This window comes from Ambystoma mexicanum, chromosome 4p (assembly GCF_040938575.1).
Source record: "Ambystoma mexicanum isolate Mex_15411 chromosome 4p, UKY_AmexF1_1, whole genome shotgun sequence".
NCBI lineage: Eukaryota > Metazoa > Chordata > Amphibia > Caudata > Ambystomatidae > Ambystoma > Ambystoma mexicanum.
In genome coordinates, this window is record NC_090927.1 from 1,093,979,521 (window position 1) to 1,093,999,933 (window position 20,413).

Genomic DNA, 20,413 nt, shown 5'->3' on the forward strand with positions numbered 1-20,413 from the left:
TACATTGTCAGATCTTCATTGCGAGGGAAGCCGAAAGGCCTTCATTGGATAGACTTGAATTCCATATCAAACGTTGAGAACTTCTGCCATTGCTGCCTACATGCCTTGTTTCGCATTGTCTTTCCAAGAAAACATGCACCTTAGATGGGAAACATTTTGCAAATAATACTCTTTATTTATGTTTGTATGTGACTTGATAGCCAGAATCAATTTGTAACCAGCACTTTCCCTCTTCGTGGCAGGGTTTCACATATCCTCCTCACGTCGGTCTGTCTATTGGCGCTCCAACAGACCCAAAGTATGTTCTCATGGAAATCCATTATGACAACCCATCATTCCAGGAAGGTAAGTGCCTTTAAACTAAGCACGTGTGACATATGAAATGCATGCAAATAAAGTAAGGAAGGTTGTTGGTTTGTGTTACTGAAAAGTGAACTTTATTTTTGCTTAATAACGAGCTTGCGCATAGTGTACGACCAAGTTCGTATTTTCGACATTACTGTAAGAGTACGGTTTAGAGACGAAGAGTACCCCTGCGCAGGAACGTCATTTCACCAAAATGCCTGGGGTAGCGGAAGTGACATCACATGACCCTTGACCTCTGATGACATCACAGGAAGTGATGTCATTTGACCCCACCCCGAAGTGATATCACAGGAAGTGATGGAACACAACCTTTCAACCCCTAAATGACGTCCCTGCCCCTGCAGAATCTGGAAGGGGTGTTTGCCTTGAATGGACATAGACAGTACAATCCACATATAATGTCATCCAAATAATTTCACAAAATCTGTAAGGGTGCCTGCGCGTGCGGGGGTGGGGGGTGAGAGAACGAAGGCGAGAGCGGGAGAGCGACAGCAAGTAAGAGAGAGGGAGAGAAAGAGGGTTGAGATTGGCAGGCATGAGGATACTTACTCCATTGTTCTCCATTGATCACGAGGTCTCTTGTGCAGCGGCCAGTGTGTTTTGCACTGCACCTCTGGCCCCCACTCTAACTGCAATGCACTTCCTGCCAGCGTGCATGCTGTAACTTCTCAAAGCCATGGCTATATTTTGTAAGGGCATTTTGGATACTCACATACCTTAACTCATCAAAGCGGGCACAAGGGCAATATTTTCAGGGGCATTTTGGAAGCCTATCACGAGGCTAGTAGACGCATTGCCCCTTACCACAGGACAACCGCATTCCTCTGAACCTACATCCTTCCTTATGCGCCTTTGCTTTTCTTGGGCCCATGTGTGAGGCTACGGCTTAAAACATGTTGCAGACAAAATGGATGCCCATTAGTTTCACAATATAATACGTTGGAAATGTTAAGGGAACGACTTACTAGAAGCGAAAGCAGGGAGTGGAATATTGAAAGAGGCGCCTTAACACTTGGGACAGGGACTGGAAATTAGGAATCGTGGTGTAGTGGATCCAATGTAATAAAGATCCTGGGCAGGGGAGAATTAGATCCAACAGTGGGCGGAGAGCGACCATTGGGTAACCAGAGTCACTGGCCCTGCTTTTTGCAGGCGTTAAAGTCCAAGGCGCTAAGCGACCTTGCTGCTAATTACGGCACCGTAATTTACGGTGCCGTAATTAGCGCCTTCCTCATCCCCATTATGCCCTATGGGGCAAAAATGGGAATGGGGAAGGGCAAATGGTAAATGGGGAATTACCGCCCCACTCACCTTGGAATGGGGCGGTAATTCCGCCATCCACCATGGCGGATTCCGGCATGGACCATGGTGCTAATAGCACCATGGTCCACCGCCTGACTTAGATGACGGTGAAATCAGGATCTTTCGAAGGGAGGATGCCCATTGGAAAAGTTATCTGTGTCTCCATAACAGGTCTTTCATACCATCATATCTGAACCACACCAACAACTCTTTTATGAACCTTGCATGTTGAGCTGCCCGAATGCGGACATTTTGTAATCATGCGCAGGTTAATTAACATGCTTAATGATTATGCCATTGATTAGCATGATTAAAATTAAGAATGCTCGCGAGGACTTGCAGTGGTGCCACCATTGCGGAAAACTTACAGAAAAGTAGAGGTTTGACATCTGTAGAGAAGATACCAACTACAAATAATCTGGAATTGTGGCCACTGAGATTTTGCTTTGTCCATCAGCAGGTCAGTGCCGTTGACGCGCGACATAATGCTTATTATTGTTTTATACCTGGTTTGTATTAAATATTGCCTTTTCACCACGGTCGTGTGTTCTGTATGATTGATCTGTTTCCATGCATTGTATGGTGACAATATCACAATATCCACCTGCGCAGGCATGCCCCCCGCCCCCATTTAGACATGTTTAGCATTACAACTTGTATACATTCATATTTTATACACATTATTTTAATACAATGACTATCATGTTATTTTCAAGACAAAAAAACTCAATGATTGGCAATGCCAACAGTTTGGGCTTTTGTGTAGTGCAGGGGTATGTAACCTTTGACTCCCCACATGTTTCTGATGGCAACTTCCATCGATTTGATGAAGCATAGTCAGTAATGAGGAGGCATGGGAGTCATACTGCAAAACATACGGAGAGCCGCAGGTTCGATTCTAAGTGATCCGACCGCGGCTGATTTTGCCGCGGCCGGAATGTTCGCATGAGAAAGGGGAGAACTACCAAAAGTTTGCATCTTTCTCATGCGAGCACACGTACATACTACTATACTGTAAAGTGTAGGGAGCGGGGTGTTGCAGGGGACACCCCTGCAGCCCCTGTTTTTTTTTCTTCTTTTTTTTGCGGGTGTGCTGTGGGGTTGTCCCCCGCAACACTCCGCTCAATATGCCACACAGGATAGTGAGCAGGGTATTGTTACTTACCTGCAACGCTACCACCAAAGGTTCGAACTTTTGGTGTTCGAACATTTAGTGGTAGCACTTTTCAGTCCTTTTGTACGGTCAGACCTTTTTTTCGGTCCGATCGTACAAAACCAGTTTTAAATATTACACAAATGTAGATGAGGCAGAAGTTAATGTTTGGCATTAACCCATTACCTTTCAGATAACTGCTTAGGCAGTCAGCAATTGCTTTTTTAAATCACGGAAATGTGACAAGAATGTAAATAGCACGCAGTCACTAATTGCCGTGGTATTGGCGTATGTATCCATCAACAATGCCAGACAATAATTCTAAGCCCAAATATGATTTTATTTTGCTGTTGCATTCAGTTATGTATCACCAATGCCATGATCCTAAACTTGAAAGGTTCTCATTTGATCAAATAAACCCTGAAGGGCATGTACATGGGGAACAGGAGCATCATTTCGGGGATTTACCAGGTTGCGGGGCCAGTCGCCCCTCTCCTATATGTCACCTCACCAAGCCTTAAAGTCTGCTACTGTTTAATCCCCGGCTGCTAGGATTCCCATGTGCTCTGCACGTTTTCCTCACTTCACTTCACTTCACTGTGTTCTCTTGTTGCAGGATTGATGGATAGCTCTGGACTTCAACTATTTTACACCCCACACTTGAGGAGATACGATGCGGGGGTCCTCGAGACGGGTGTCTGGGTCAGCCTGCATCACATGATCCCTCCGGGGATGCCCTCGTTCCTCTCAGAGGGGCACTGCACGAGGGAGTGTCTTGAAGAGGTATGCCTGTGTGAATCTGTAATATACATGCTGGGCGTTGAGATTGAAAGCATCGCTGACTCTTTTGATTAGATCTTGGCTTGGTTTATAAATTAGAGAAATAACTGAATCAGTTTTCTGTCTAGGCATGTCCCAAGCTTGCCACTATTTCCTCTCAGCCTTCACACGCATGCCATTTAGGGCCACACTGCTGCGTGGAAGGGGTACAATCTTCTACCACCAGGGTCTTAGACCCAGGGAGCGTTGAGGTCAGCGCAGCAACAAGACAGAGCGGGAGGAGCGCTGCGCTGTCTGCATACACCGGGGCTAGCACAGGAGGTACTACCACAGAACACTCACAGATATGTTTTGAAGCTGTGATTCACAGAGCATACTGCTTTCGGTTTGCTTGTCCCTATTGAAACTCTGCTTCAGAACAGATCCGCGTAAGCGTCCAAACTGGTATATATGTCTTGCAATTTACACATTTTTTTGTGTTAAAGAGAGTATTGTAACCAATCAAAACTTCAGAGTCCAACTGTGACGAATCAACTTCCGGGGCACCAGTGGTCCAGGGATGAATATCGGTTTTTGAACCATCAATCAGCCCCACACCTCCAGTACACCAGAAGGGATCCAAACAGATTGGAAACGCAAGTAAATTATAAACCTCCTTGTCCAATTTATGGTAACGTGGACGGAACGGCAGGCTTATCTCTGCAAGATCGTGGATCATTGGTGTGTTGCAACACAGCCAAAATACAATTATTACCCAATGATGAAAGGGACTGTCCAGTCAAGGTTGTATATAAAATATCTACTTTATTATTACTACAACAGACAGTTCTAGAACACTACCCACCCTGTAAAGGAACACAGAGGACAGACAGTTTCACGAAGGAAAGAGATACACTCTGGATACTGACAGAAGGGTCGTCGGTAAAGCAATCAGTCTTAACTGTTCAAGGTTATTTTGTTTCAGCACCAAGGGAGCATGAGGTCGTAAATGTCACTAGGGGACTCCGGAGAAGGACCAGGTGGACAGAACCACAATATATCTGGTGTTTGAGATGTTCTTGATGCTCGACAGTGTTGACCAGTTCCAGGATGCTTTGCAGCTCCTGTGACAGAGTTCGAGACGGGAGACAGCTGCAGGTATCAGGGGGCAGGCAGTACGGCAGGCGAGGCTGGACAGACGCCTGCAGGCTGGCCTACAAGACAGCTCAGGGTAGTGAATCATTGTCTCTGTGCTGGTTAGCGGATCTGGAACGGTTGACGAGGTGTCTCAGATGGCATTAGTGACTGCAGTGAGACAACAGTCAGTGGTGCAGCCGGTCACAGTTTGAGGACTCGACTGCCTCAAAAATTTCCTTAAAAGATGAACGCTGGTTGATGCTTGTTTTGGCACTCCTCCTAGCTTCTTCGCAGGGCTCGTGTCGTCCTTTAAGGTGGATGGCCCGAAGCTGAGGAGAGTGTTTGCAGGCAACAGCCTTTTCCTTTCTTCAGAGACTCTCTGGCACTTCCCACCTAGGAAGCTTGCTAGCAGGGCACGCTTTGTGCTAGCTGGGCACCGGTTCTGGAGCTGCTGGATGGTCCTCTGAGTCCGGTATCTCCCTCTGTTCCCTTGGAGATGTTTAGGAGATGGATCTTGCTTCCCTTTAGGAAATCCTGCCTTCCTTCACTGCCGGAAGCTGCAAGGCAGACTGTACCTTCAGTCAGGGTCCAAATGAGTCCTTCTTGTTTTGAAGTCATCAGATGATGTTCTAAGTGAGGAGCTCAGCCCTGTTTTAAAGCCAAATGGGCCCCAGTGATTGGTGCAGGCTAGGGCTACCTCAATGAACCAATCCTGGGTCCCTACCAACAATCTTCTGTTATGCGTGAGATCAAGACTAGAGTGCTTTGCAATAAGAAAGGTAAGAGGTGACAACATGTACTCCTAAGTCCCACCCATCTTCCTGTCTCTTGTAGATCAAACAGTCTCTCTGGTTAACTGAGCCCTCTGTGGCTCTTAATGAAAGTGCAAGTCTCCCTTGAAGTTTGTGGTGAGAACAGACTTCTGTCTCTCTCAAATCACATACTTCATCCCTCTGAAAGGGGTCCGCTCTACAGGGGTTGCCTACGGTAAATAGTGGACCCAGACATGCCATTCACTGGCCTTCATACAAAGGGGTGGGAACTAGCTTCAAGTTGACACATTGCATATCCAAGAGGTGTTAGTCCTGCTTTCCTCTTGTCCATTCTGCGAGCAAGTCTGTCGCAGGCCTGTTCCAAATAACTCCTATTAGTATGCGCTGCCACCAGCAGTTTAGACCATGGGAAGGCAGATCAATGGAGCATTTGATATTTCAATTAAGCTGCCCATGGCCGGAGGAAGGTGTCACCTTACCCCTTCTTGAGATGCTTTGATGTACATGTGGCTGTTGCATTCCAGCTAAATGTGACATGGAGGACTGCAACTGTAGGCTGTGTGCCCCCCCAGAGTACACTTGTGTTTGTTGTGCAGTGCAATGCAGTGAGCAGAGGAAAATGTGTGCAGATTAGCCCCACACATTTTCTGAGGTTGATCTCCCATCATGAATTTTTTACAAAACTTCAAAAAAGCCCAGGCGAGCGCCCACTCTGTGCGAATGGTCGAATTCCTCACACCAACTTCCATTATTCGCTCAAAAGGGTTTCTTACTGAATCACTTTAAGACATGTTTCAAATTTAAAATTGTGGACATTCTTACGTCCCCCTTAATTCTCTTTGCTTTTATGCTAAATGCCTGGATTGGGTTCTATGAAGAGATACTGTGTGACCTGCCCACTGTACGTATTTCTCTCGCGTACACATATAATCACATTGATTGTGTGCATGTGTTAGGTGCTGTGGGATCCAAGGGACAAGGATGGTATTTTGTACTGAGACATCTATAGGGATGGTATTTTATACTGGAATCTATGTTAGAGGTCTAGTAAAAAAATATCATGCCTGGTCCCCCCAGCACCTTGTATACAAACATAATCACATCGATTGTGTGGATGTGTGAGGAACTGTAGGGCCCAGGGGGCAGGAATGGCATTTTTATACTGACATATGTGATAAAGCAACCATGATATGTGTTATTATGTGGGTCGACTGGCATTTTGGTGCAATCAGTCTAGCCATTTCTTACTGTGGCATGACATTTTGTATTGGTCATCTCTGATAAAAACAAGCATGATAAGTGTTATTAGGTGGCTGGACTGGCATTTTGGTGCAGCTAGTCTAGCCATGTCTTACTGTGGCATATTACATATGCAAGACCACTCAGAGCAACATAGGTTAGAATCCCAGATCCATGCTTAGAATCCGAATCGGGGTATAAAAAACAATTAATTAAATAGATTAATAAATATTGGCATCTGCAATAAAGTAAGCGAGATAAGTGTTATGTAGCTAGACTGGATTTTTTAATGTAGCAGTCTAGACATTTCTTATTGTGCTTTTGCATTTTATATTGGGCATCTTTGATAAAGCAAGCATGATATGTGTTTTATGTGGCTAGACTGGCATTTTGGTTCAGCCTGTTCAGATTTATTTTCACACTATGTCATGCATTTGGTAAAACCAACAGGAGTATGTTGTGGGGGTACTGGCATATATTGGCAGAACCAGCATGGACATATTTTCTTATAGTAGCATTACTGGAAATATGTGAAAAGCAAACATGAATAAGTTCTTATAAAGTGGAATTATGTCTTATATTGGTGAAGCCAGTATGGAAATGTATAGGCACAGCCAGCGTGAACATGTTTTTATGCTTGCACATTTTGTGGGCAAAGGTTTCATGAAAATAGAAATGCTTCTGTCCACGTTGGTAACTTGCATCTATTGGATTTATTTCATGAGTCACCCTGCAAAACCAACTGCAAACTGTTTGCCTTTTACCCAACTTTTCAACCCATTATTTTTTTTTAAATGCCAGCGGAGGAGGACCCACCCCATAGCACCAACAATTGGTTCGGGCTTCTTCGCTATGCTCGGTCACTAAGACATATTTGGGGTAGCTATTTACACTTCTCCACTTAAAATATTCTCCGGCCGCCACTGCTGTTGCTTAAAGTGGCATTGGATATTTTTCTGGGCATCTGTGATAGAATAACCATGATAATTGTTATTACTTGGACTGCCATTTTGGTGCAGCCATTCTAAGGATATCTTAATTTGGCATGGCATGATCTACTGTAATATGTTTATTACATGTCTAGACTGGTCTACATTGTGCTGCCAGTTGGACATGATTTAATTGCGGCATGGCATTTTTAATAGTAAAGCATTACATTAATTAAAGCATTAATGTTTCTGTGCACTGTTGGTGAGGTGCATGAATTGGATGTTTGTCTTGGTGTTAGCCTACAAAACAATTGCAAACTCTCTGGCTTTTTAGCCAATTTTTCCTCCAAAATTGTTCTGGATAATGCATTAAAACACATATTCATATCTTTCTCCTAGTGTAGTGTGCAGCGTGCCCCTGCAGCAGCATGATTTTTATGTATATTGCACAAGCGTGGTAGTCTAGGCCGAACCAGAGTGTGGAATGACCCGTGATTTGTTTCCAAGCCTGGGGTCACTGCATAAAGCTCAAGGTTTAAGTATAAATAAAGCATTAGTAGACATAGGATGTAACATTTTTACAGGTGGAATGAGTTATGTGGCTTTTACAAGAGTGCAAACATGGACTAGTTTATTTATGGTAAATATGAATGTACCAAAAATCACATCTCACTTTCCATGTAGAAAATAATACAACAGGCTGTGTTCAGTTTGTCAAGGGTTTTGACCCATGTTGAATTATTAGACGGGGTAGATGTGGGGATGAGCTGTCGCCGCCCATCATTCCATCCCAGAACCAGGAAAACCGCGCGGTTGTGCGCACACCAAAATGGTTGTCTAACCTGCCACCCATCAGTGCCAGCATGATGGACCGGAAGTGCCAGAGGTGAAAGGTGGTGTCAAAGGAAAAATAACAGGCCTGTTAGCTTAAAAGCGCTTTAAAATCACCTTTGTTTCCCTGAATGCAAGCTCAAAATGCCTATTTTAAACATCACAAGATATTCAAAAATCTCAATGAAAACCAGCAGACATTTGGCAGAATGTATTCTTGTGTGCATACAAAATCTGGGAAGATGAAGAGCCCAAAACAATGTTTATAACAAAACTGGCTGAGCTGTGGATGTCAGCAGCTTAATTGAAATTGGATTTAAAACCACTAAAATCGAAATATTTAAATTAAATGAGTGACCTACTTTTGAGTATCACATAGTTTGCAACTGTTAAATGTCATGGTTTTGAACTTAGAATTAGCATTCTAGCTGCATGTGTAAAAATTGTAAGTTTGATTTAAACTGGGAACAAACAGGACATTTAGCTGAAGCTTGACTTAAAGAAATTGAATTCTGCCTGACAACTACCCCGACAGGAGTTGAACTGGCTCAACAACTCTTCCCAGGCCTGGCTGCATCCTGCTGGCCCCACCAAAAGGAGATCACATGGCCCTGTTGATTGAAAGGGGAGTTGCACCTGGGGACTGCAGGGAACTGAACAATGGGCCTTCTTTGGCTCAGGCAATTGTTAAATTAGGGGGGTCGTAAAATGGCTTCCTCTTGGGAGAAACTGGGAGGGGCAGTGACTCTGCTAGCAAGCTGAGCTTGGGGGAAGTGGATAAACCAGTTATTCCACCATGTGATGTGGGAAGCCACACCCCTTTTTGACCAGGGCATCATTTTAAAAAGATAGATAACTCATAGTACGGACTGGTCAAAATTATATAAGTAATATCATTATTCTTGTGATTTTTCCGTGCACATTTTAAGGGGTGTTAGGACCCTGTGGTGTATTCTGGGGGGTTGCTAGCGGAAAATAGGGTCTTACTCCAAATGTCTGCATGTTAAAAATCTGACACTTCATCAATTAATGTCCATACTCCTTGCGCACATTTGTGTAATTTTTGGTAAATGTCCGATATTGGTAAACCAACCAAAAAGCGCAAAATGTCATTTCTGAATCCCAGCTCGCAGGAACATGGGGCTTGAACAGAGACCTGTCTTAATTCATCTGTAATATGTACATGTAATGTCAACCACTTGTGTATCTGGGAAATATGTATTTGAATCAAATATAGATTTGTGGGCAAATTGACCAGGGGAGGATCCTCTGACCCATAAACAGACCTCATCATGATGACAATCCATTTCCTTCCCCCAATCATGGGAGAGGGGAGAATTGGGCCAATGACAAGTAGAGAGGGGCAGGCTCAATTATGCCACACACACGCCCACTTTCCAAACACATAAAAGCAGACAGTGCAGGACAGGTAGGGACATTCACTTTCCACTTTCTTGCGGGACGCTTTGCCGGGAGACTTCAGACTTCACATCCAGAGATCCAGACTTCAAATCCATCAATCTCCAGAACCTGTAGCAGAAATTAACTCCAGAATTTGTAGCAGAGAGGCCTGAATCCACAAGCTGAATCCTCTTCAGCAGGCCTCAAAACCAACCAAACTATTCAACAGCCGTGAGAACCTGTAGCAGTATCCAGAAAGCAGTGCTGTATCCAGAACCAGAGAGAACCACAAACCAGACCGTTGCGAGCAGAACCGGTGCTTGACAGACCCAGAGACCAGAGCTGACCCAGATAGCAGGGACTTCAGAACCACCCGCCGGAAGTACCGTCCAACCTGACCAGACCTTGACGGCTTATTTCAAAAATATAGTCTGAGTACTCACTGTGCCAAAACCAATCTCTTAGTTTAAAATAATCTAATCCAAACTATTTTAGCCTATTAGAACTGCCTCCTAGAATCGTGTCATTCTGTCATCTTCAAAACTGAAAACTGTCACCTGTCATTTTGAACTTTTAAATTTTAAATCCGAAAAACTACCTTCACAAAACCGTCGGTATCTCCGGAACCGTTTATGCTAGGAGCAAGTTTTAACTGTCATCTTAAAGCTAAGATTCTAAGCTTTCCAACGAGCCTAGAACCTACTCCTTATAGTGCCTCCGCAATCGTGCTCGACGCACGCAATTAAATTTGCCGCGATTTGACATTTTGCACAATTTCAGCCACGTGTAAAAATCAGCAGCTCCTTGCTTTCCTTTGCTAAAATTCGTTTTTAACCTGCTAGTTACTCATAGAGCATTGCTAAAGTGAGCCTGAACTAATATAAACTAGCTATCACTCACCCTGAACCTCTACAGGGAATTAAAATCAATTTTAGCATATTTCACTTCATTGCCACCACATTCAAAGCATTTTGGGCCTGTGTTTTAAAATCATACCTGTTTTTCTCTAAGCTTGCTAGGGGGGAACTGCCTTTCGTATTGCATTTTGTTGGGATTCTTGAAGACTGTGTGCTCTCCTTCCATTTCTTACATTGCAAAGGGGGGGTGAATTGCCAGAGAAAAAGTGATTACATTATCTTTTGCTAAATCATATCAAGTTATTTCTGTACTGCATTTTATTCATCATTGCATTGTCCTTGAAGCCATAAAAGCATTCTCAGCTACGTCATCCTCTCTATATCACTTCTAAGCCATCAAAAAGAGTGTACCACTGTAACATTATCCATTGTTGATCACTATCATCCTCACAAGTGTGCTATCAAATATTAATTTACTATAGAAGTGTGATATATATATATATATATTCTTTAATTTTTCAAATAAAACCTTTTCATTTGCGAAACAAACCTACTTCTTGGCTCAGTGGGGTCAGGGGGATTCTAAGAGAGGGGTGTGATATAAGGGTTGTCATCCAGAGTACATGAACTGGACATAAAAATATATCAATAAGGGTATCCATCAGCATCCCAGACTAGGCATTGACTTAGCTGTAGTGTTGAATTGAATCCGCTTACAAAGTGGGGGCTCGTAGCCGGGATATTCTGGATTAGGTTTACCACTTCTGCAGCTTAATACAGTGTGTCAACTGACCGGATACACATATCCGGTTAGATCACCACGCTGTTTTACACTGTGAAAGCACTCCTCAAAGGAACGCTCTAAGGAAATGGTCTGTTTTGCAAAATAAAATACAAACTTCTGTAGGTCAGGAAGGAACTCAAATTCCAGAATGACGACCTTGGTAGATATGAAGATAGCTAGGGAGCACCTGTTACATAAACTGTTTGTGAGAGGTGAATGGTCTGAACAGGACCAAAATGTATGGTTGCAGGCAATCACACAACAGGTCACTACAACTGGGTCAGATATGTGGAGATATCAGGGTCCCTTACATGTGGCCCTGAGTGAACTATATATGGCCCCTAAGGCCAAGGATGAGCACAACAAGATTGCCAGGGTAGCGGCATATTTATATTTACATATGGGAGCCATGCAGGAAAAATGTGCTGAAGGCCAAGAACTGGCAAATAGGCAACAGATGGCGTTAGAAAAGGCCCAATCTGACCTGGCCTCTTCTGAGCAGAGGCTGCACAGAAGCCAGGAGTCAGAAAATTAGAGTAGACAATACATCATTAAAATGAAGGAGGATATGGATATCCTGCAACAGGAAAAGGCTGACCAGGATACCAGAATTCTGGCTTTGCAGAAGGAGCACCAAGACAGTTTGGACTCCTTACTGCAGAGCCAGAAAAAGCTGGAGCAACAGATAGATTTCAACAGGGCATGCCCGAAGCAGGTAGCCACCCTGCAAAGCCAATTGGATAGAGAAAAAGAGGAGAGCAATAAACTGATTCTGAAAGACCTGGATACCCAGGCAGAGTTTGATGAAGAACGCCAGAAAGCTGGTGCCTTTCAAAGGCAGAGGGATGACCTGGCGTCACAAATGCAGGCTCTTGGTCAGGAAAGGGATACCTTAGGCCAGAAAGTCTGCCATTTAAAAAGAAAAATTGAAGAAAATCACTTGGCCCTCCAGGGGCTGGGTGTCCTCCAAAAAGAGCATCAGGGCTTGCTAGATCACACCAGGAGGGTGGAGGAGGCTCTGGAAAGAAAGGAGCAGGCCAGTAGGGATGGGACTCAGGAGGTAACCCTCCTGCAGCAGAGACTGGCCCAGTACTCCAGGACCAATCAGGAGGCACAGAGAGAAAATTAGGCTCTCTGTCAGCACAATGATAGGCTACAGCAACAGGTAGCCATGCAGGAGAGACTGATAGAGTCTAGTAAGGCCTTAACTGAGGAACTGAAAGCGCAGGCTCTTGCATTGCAACAGGGAGCAGGGGCTGATAGAGATGAGGTTCGCTGGGAAAGGGAAATGCCCGAGCATAACCTCAGGAGCCCTGGTACCAGAGGCCTTCATCTCTCCCAGTCCCTGGACTCTGCTACCCCCATGTCCCCTGCGCGCATGAGCACAGGGCCACAGGAATGGCAGATTACTATCCAGCCAAAAGTATGGGGCTCATAGGCCAGTACCACTCAGGAATGGATGGGCGGGCAAACGGGCATGGGCACCTAAGTACAGTGCAATTTAGTGGGGAACCCCAGGAGAGTAGGCCCACTAAGGGCATCCTGAAGACCTCTGCCCAGTTAGGTCAGTGGGGGGGGTACCCATCAAATCCTGGTAGCAAGGAGGGATCGGAAGACTCCTCTGAGCATCACAGGACACAGGAGACCAGGTCCACACATTCTGCCAGCTATTCCCAGGCTTGCAGAATCCGGGAAAACCTGGAAGATCAGACGGGCACCTCTGGGAACAGTGCTTCTGAATCAGAGGAAGAATGGACCAGGGTTGCCCGAACCAAAAAGGCCAATAAGGTAAAAAGGGCCTTGCTTAAGGACCCATTGAAACAAATAAATAGAATACTCCAGTTTCTTTGCAGGACTGGAGGACCAAAACCATTCAAGATGGTCCACATATAGGGCGGCCATCTTGAAACATTTTTCTTTTCATAGAAATCCTCAAGAGGCTCGCAAGGCAGCCTACAATTTGCAATGTGGGGAGGATCAGGCCCCACAAGAATTTGTGCAAGAATTGAAGCGTGCCTTTGCGCAGACCACCAGAAGGGTGTGCACGGACAGCAGAGAATTTGTCAATACTTTTTTCCATGCCTTGCCCAAATAGATCATGACCCAGCTAGTGAGAGATTTTCACGAGAAGAGGTCACTAGAATGGGTCATTGAACAGGCTACCGGGATCTATGAAGTGCAGAAGCCCATATAAAATAAAAGTAATGCACAGAAAAACCCCAAAACCAACAGCATCCCTGCACCTGGCAAGGTGGCGGAGGTAAAGGTTGCGCCCGTTTTATTTTTGGAGATGGGGGGGCCTAAAAACCTGCCTGCACCAAATAATTCACATCCCAGAAGGCCCTCGGGCCAGTCACAGACAGGGAGTCAAGGAGGTAGTCCCACAAATGGGGTCCCCCGCTCCCCTGACTATGTAAGTCCCTGCTACAAGGGAAACTGACCAATCCTGGGTTATGTGTGGACTCCTCCAGTCCAAGGGGGGGATCCAGCCAAGCACCTGACCCAGGGAACTTCCCTCCCAACTTCCCACAGGAGGGCAGAAATTCCCCAAACACTGGGCAGAACTTTTTTCCCAGGTATCGACCCAATTTCCAACCCCAAAACCATCCATCCTTCTTTCCCCAATTCCCTGAGCCCAGACAACCTAATCCAAGAGAGGGGAGGCCAAGGGTGGAGGGGTACCCAAATCTTCCCAATCTGGGGTATTACCAGAGAAGGGATAGCTACCCTTCCCGGGATCAGCCCAGGGGAGAAAATAGAGCCCCGTATCAGCCTGAGAGGGTTTCACAACTTGAGCGCCAGGTCCAAAATATGGCACGGGATCTGGGTCACATGCTGAGGGCTCAACAGAACCCTCAGATGAGCATGCCACCGCAGAATGCCCCAAACTCTGGGCCTGGTGCTCCAGAACAATGACGGGGGCAGCACCCCGATAACCCACCGGTTCCCAGGGAGGAGGCACAAGGGGAAGGGGGGTGTAAAGACTTGGAGGAAGCTTCCTTCCCAACTTGGAAACAGCCTCTGGAAAACCAGGAACCGGAAACAAAATCTCCAACCCCTGAAAGTCTACCACCCAAGGAGCAGAGAGGAGGTAGGAGAAACAAAAGACCCAAACAGACCCACTTTGTGGAGGAGGTACAGGTCTTCCAATTTGAGAGAGAGGGATCCTCGGAAGATCCTGGGAATAGGATCTTCTCCTTCAGAGATGGGGGAACTCCTCCCAAGGAAAAATGGGTCCATAGAGATTCCAATCCAGACTGGGTAGATGTGGGGATTGAGCTGCCGCCGCCCATCATTCTATCCCAGAACCAATAAAACCAAAAACCCCTGGGTCAAACCCATCCTGGTGACTGCCTCCCAAAAGGCTGGGGTGGCCTAGAACCAGGGGAACCTAAAACTGAATCAACAGACTGGGTAGATGTGGGGATTGAGCTGTTGCCGCCCATCATTCTATTCCAGAACCAACAATACCAAAATCCCATGGGTCAAACCCATCCTGATGACTGCGTCCAAAAAGGGGGGGGCGGCCCAGAACCCGAAACCATTTCCAGTTGCCAACTTTTTCTTTCAGTTTCCCCAGGCTCTCCACAGAATTCTGCCCAAATCTCTTCGCTAGCAATGTCCAAAACCAGAAAATTAGCCCATCAGTTGTCCAAAAATGTGCATTATCTGTGCCCCCTTGAGGAGAAGGAGGGAAGATACTATGCCCCGGTACAAGTACAGGGGCAGGGTACAATTTTGCCACTGGTGGACACTGGATCCCAAGCTACCCTTCTGTCCAAAAGGGCCTTTGATGAACTAAATGCAGGAAGGGGGGAGAATTACCGTATTCCTCTCACCTGTCTTCCTGGTCAACTCCAGAACTTTGACGGGAAGGAAATTCCCATCGAGGGGACTGCAGATTTGGACATCAAAATTGGGCGACACAAGGTGAAACACCCGGTCATAGTAGTGACTCCAGAGGGCACCTCTTCTTTACTAGGGAATGACCTCCTGAGAAGGTTGTCCCCCCTAATAGATTGTGTAAACAAGGTCCTCTGGACCCAGACTAGCCGACCAATAAAATTAAAACAGAGTGTCAACCATGTTAGTTTAAACGGCACCTGCCACATGGTTGAACAAAAATCTGACCAAGTAGAATTTCACTTCCAGAACAACCAAATTCCAGACGTGACAGTAATAGCGGTAGGACAACAGACTGCTGACGGGGGGGTCCTCTCTATTTCTGAAAATCAACCTTCCTTCCAGTTTAAGGTGGTATTCCACACTGGAAGGAAACACTCTGAAATTCTTTACCAATCCACAATCAGACACTCCCACTCCTATAGTCCAGAAAAATGTGAAATAAGCTCAGAGCCTGGCTGATATTCAGCAAATTGGAGATCAGTTGTTCATCCCGGTTCAGTTAAATGATGGGAAGGACTCTGTTCTTGCTCGAGTGTGTGTGAACAATGGTAAGAGCTTCATCAGCGAAGCCATGTTCCGCCAACTCCCAAAAGATCCAGCCATTCCCACATTCAAACTGATAGACAAATGGGAAATGGACCTCGAAGCACCCAATTCGAAATATCTCCTGGCAAGCAGGTGTATGCTCACAATCTCCATTGGCAACAAGAGCATAGTCCATAATTGTTGGGTCGTGCGAGACGTCACTGCCGCCTTTTACTTAGGCAGTGACATTCTCAATCGCTTCGCCATTAGTTTGGACCTGATAAACTTCAAAGCTTGGTCCCGATTAGCGGATAATCCCATGGGCTTTGATGATCCAGAAAAAGCATTTAGGTCAGCTCAATTGCTACCTTATGCAGTTGAAATTCAGATTAAAGAGGAAGTCACCATCCCGGAAAGGACCCGACAATTCTCCCTGGAAGTGGAAGTTAAAAGAGGACAAAAATTGAAAAACCCTGATGCTTATATTCATCTAAATGCTTCTCTCCAACAGCAAGGGTTGGGGGTAAACCCAACACCATTAGTCAACATAGAACATGACACCATTCCAATAGAGGTGGATAACAGCGACTTAAAGAGTATTACTCTAGCCGCAGGCACCATTATTGGAATGGCGGTTGATGACCGACATTTCTCCATTGATTTAGGAAATGAACTGTTAGGACCAATCCCCAAGGACTGTTTTGACAGTGACAGTGAGGACAATACAACACCAGACAGGATTTTCACCCGGCATGAGGAGAACTTCCTGGTGTACACTTCTTGCCCTTATGGTAAGGAAGATGTGACTTGTGACTTCAGAGGGGATGAGGTGATTTTCCAGGTCCATGAGGGCTGCCTTTCCCACCTGAAGCCTCCAGTCCAAATCAGGACTCTGACCAGGGACTTCTCCACCCAGCTGGAGGAGGCCGCGGAGATAGCCAAACCAGAAGTCTTTCCAGGCTTCAGGCAGATGGTGGAAGAGAGAGTCAACCTAGCTGATGCCTGTGTGACTCTGGAACAGAAGCAAAAGTTGAAACAAGTTTTCTTGGATTTCCAAGATCTCTTTGCGGTAGACTCATATGACTGTGGTCGCACCGACATCCACACAACAATTCCCACGGACCCGGGCATGACTCCAGTGTTTGTGAAGCAATATCGCTTGCCTCTCGCATCCATGGAGTCCCTTACTGAAATAATTAAGAACCTTGAGTCCCGGGGAATAATCCGTCCAGTACACAGCACCTTCAATAATCCGGTGCTGGGAATATTGAAGCCAAACGGCCAGTGGAGACTCTGTGCCGACCTTAGGGAGCTCAACAAACGGGTCCATACTTCCCGATGGCCTCTGCCCTACATTGACCAAGGGCTGGCCCAGATTCAGGGGTCACAGGTATTCACAGCAATAGACCTGACCAATGCATACTGGACCGTGCCTGTCAGTAGGGAGGACCAATACAAACTGGCTTTTACCTTTGGGGGCCAGCAGTACACATGGACCCGGACTCTCTTCGGATATCTCAACTCCGGCAATGAATTCAACATTTTCCTACATAAGGCCATGCCCGACCTGGGTGCGAGGGGTAACCTGGCTTATGTAGATGATGTCCTCATCAAAGGTTCATCTGTGGAGGAACACATAGTGGAGATCCGTTATGTTCTGACACAGTTGAGGGCCGCCGGAGCAACACTTTCCTTTCAGAAAGCACAGTGGTGTAGAACCCGTGTTAATTTCTTGGGGCATGAGATTACTCCTCAGGGTCTCTGTCCCAGGAGAAGAAAGTGAAAGCACTTCAGAAAATGAAGGACCCACAACTCTGCGGGAACTGAGGAGCCCTCTTGGACTGACTAATTACAGCAGAAAGTTCATTGAGGGCTACTCAGAGATCACCAGACCCCTGATTCATCTCTTGAAGGGGGGGTCAAGTGGGAATGGGGTCCAGAACAATCCGAGGCAGTAAGACAACTCAAGAGAAGCCTCTCACAAGCGCCTTGCCTAGCTTACCCTGTCAGAAACAAGGAGTTCTTCCTGGAGACAGGGTTCTCTAATACGTGCTTGACGGCAGTATTATATCAAATGCATGACAAAGTCAATAAAGTAATCTCCTATGCGAGCAAAACTTTATCCTCTGTGGAGGAAAAATTCAACGATTGTGAGAAGGCACGCCTGGCAACGGTGTGGGCATTGAAGAATTACCGCCCGTTCATCCAGGGGGAACACATCATAGTGGAGACTCCACACCAGCCTCTGCAATACCTCCAAAGTGACAGAATCCGGACCGGAAATATGAGTAATTCCCAAATTACTTCCTGGATTCTGTCAATGCAAGGCTTTCCTGTGGAGGTCAGATATGGCCAAAACAAGAAGAGTCCCCTCGCGCAAGGTCTGGCTGACTTGCATGATTGTGCCAGAGAAAACTGTCTCGAGGACGAAAGTCTAAAAATCAAATCTTTGAAGAGGACAAGTGTGAAGGAATGCCCACTGTCTATGTGGATGGATGCTCTTACCATGTTTACAACAACGGGGAAAAAGAACTGGTGGCCGGCCTGGGGAACGCATGGGTGAATGAGTCCCCAGAACCCTCCGCTGGATACAAAATTGGTCCCCAAAGTAGTCAGGTGGCAGAGTTGATGGCTGTGCATCAGGCCATCCTCACTGCTGTCCAACATCAACTGCACGAACTGGTCATAATCACAGATTCTGATTACGTGCGGAACGGGTTTGTGGAGCACCTGGTTAACTGGAAAACCAGAGGTATGCTATGTGCTAATAACAAACCTTTGAAACATGGGAAGTTAATCCAAAACATTGATGATCTGGTCACATCGAATGGGATGACCATCTACTGGAAAAAGATCAAGGGTCATTCCAAATTAGAGGGACCAGACAAAACTGGAAATGACTTAGCTGATCAGCTGGCCAAAACCGGGGCCATCCAAGGGGATCTAATAGAAATAGAGTCCCTGTTGGGGAAAATCCAGGTCACTGCTATCACTAGGTCCCAGACAAATGCTCACAATGATCTTTCAACTGCACAATGGAGTAAGGAGACCCCTGTTGCTGATTTGATTACAGCTCAGAAGGGCGATCCAATAATTGGTAAGTTTTACCAACACATTGAGGACCCTGAGAACTTTCCCCTGACGGATACCGATTACATTGGGACGGAGGACCTTAGAGTGTTGATGAAATGTCCAAAGATGTTCCGAATCCAAGACGGTTTGTTGGTAAGGAAATCCCAAGCTGGCCATGATCAGTGGGTGGTCCCTACCTCATTCCGAAGCCTGATGTCAAGTCACGCCCATGATGCGGCCACCGCCGGTCATAGGGGGTTTCACACAACACTGGGAATCTTAAGAGAGATTGCATACTGGCCACATATGGGCCAGGACCTCAACCAATACTTGAAGGGGTGTCTTGTGTGTGCACAATTTCAGCCAACATCCCTCACACACCGGGTGCCCCTCCAAAAGAGGGGAATGACACTGCCATGGTCAGATTTGCAAATCGACTTTGTAGGCCCTGTAATTCGCTCGTCTAGAGGAGAAAAGTACATGTTGACCGTCACATGCTTGTTTACCAAGTGGGTGGAATGTCTCCCAGCCCCAAATTGCAAGGCAGAAACAGCAGCTGCCCTGGTGATTAACCACATCTTTTCCCGTTTTGGTCTACCTCAAAGGATTGAGTCAGACAGGGGTAGCCACTTCACCAGTGAAGTAATGACAAAGATGTGGGAGATACTGGGGGTCAAAAGGAAGCTACATATTGCTTACAGGCCAGCTTCTTCTGGAGCAGTGGAGAAATACAACCGAACCATTGTGAGCATATTAAAAAAGTTTGTGGCTGATTCTGGGCCAAGTTGGGATATCCGACTACCTCTGGTCCTAATGGCCATCCGATCTACCCCTTCATCTGCAACTAAAATGTCACCATTTGAGTTGATGACTGGACGCAAGATGGTGCTTCCCCAGCATTTGCTCTACAGAACCCAAGAGCAAACGTTTATAAATGCCTCCACAACTCATGAGTATGTGGAGAATTTAAGGAAACACCTCCAACCTGCTTTTGCCTATGCTCAGCGGAATCTAGAAAGATCAGCTGAGAGTATGAAAATGCACTATCATTTGAAAACCACCAGGAAGGAATATGATGTGGGAGACCGGGTCTATCTATACAATTTCCAAAGGAACCAGGCCAAACAGCGAACATTTTTGCCTACATGGAAGGGACCCTTTGAAATTATAGACAAGATTTCCCCTGTTGCCTACAAAATCCGCATCCCCAAATGTAATTTGGCGGAAGGGGAAGATAAGTGGGTCCATATTAATCAGCTGAAGTGTTGCCATCCCAGGCACACTCTGCAACAACTGGAGGAATCCACTGGAATCCCAGAGGGGGCCGCTCCAGAGTAATTCAGTTCCAACCTTAAAATATTCCACATATAGCATATAAA

At 45.9% G+C, this 20,413-nt stretch overlaps 1 protein-coding gene across 1 annotated transcript in view; it reads left to right on the plus strand.

Moving 5' to 3' along the window:
* MOXD1 (monooxygenase DBH like 1) overlaps positions 1 to 20,413 on the plus strand; it is a 713,108-nt gene that overhangs the window by 406,558 nt on the left and 286,137 nt on the right. Inside the window, exons 6-7 of the mRNA XM_069606682.1 lie at positions 243 to 345; positions 3,438 to 3,604. Coding sequence (XP_069462783.1) covers positions 243 to 345; positions 3,438 to 3,604 — 270 coding nt within the window. The remainder of the gene's footprint in view (positions 1 to 242; positions 346 to 3,437; positions 3,605 to 20,413) is intronic.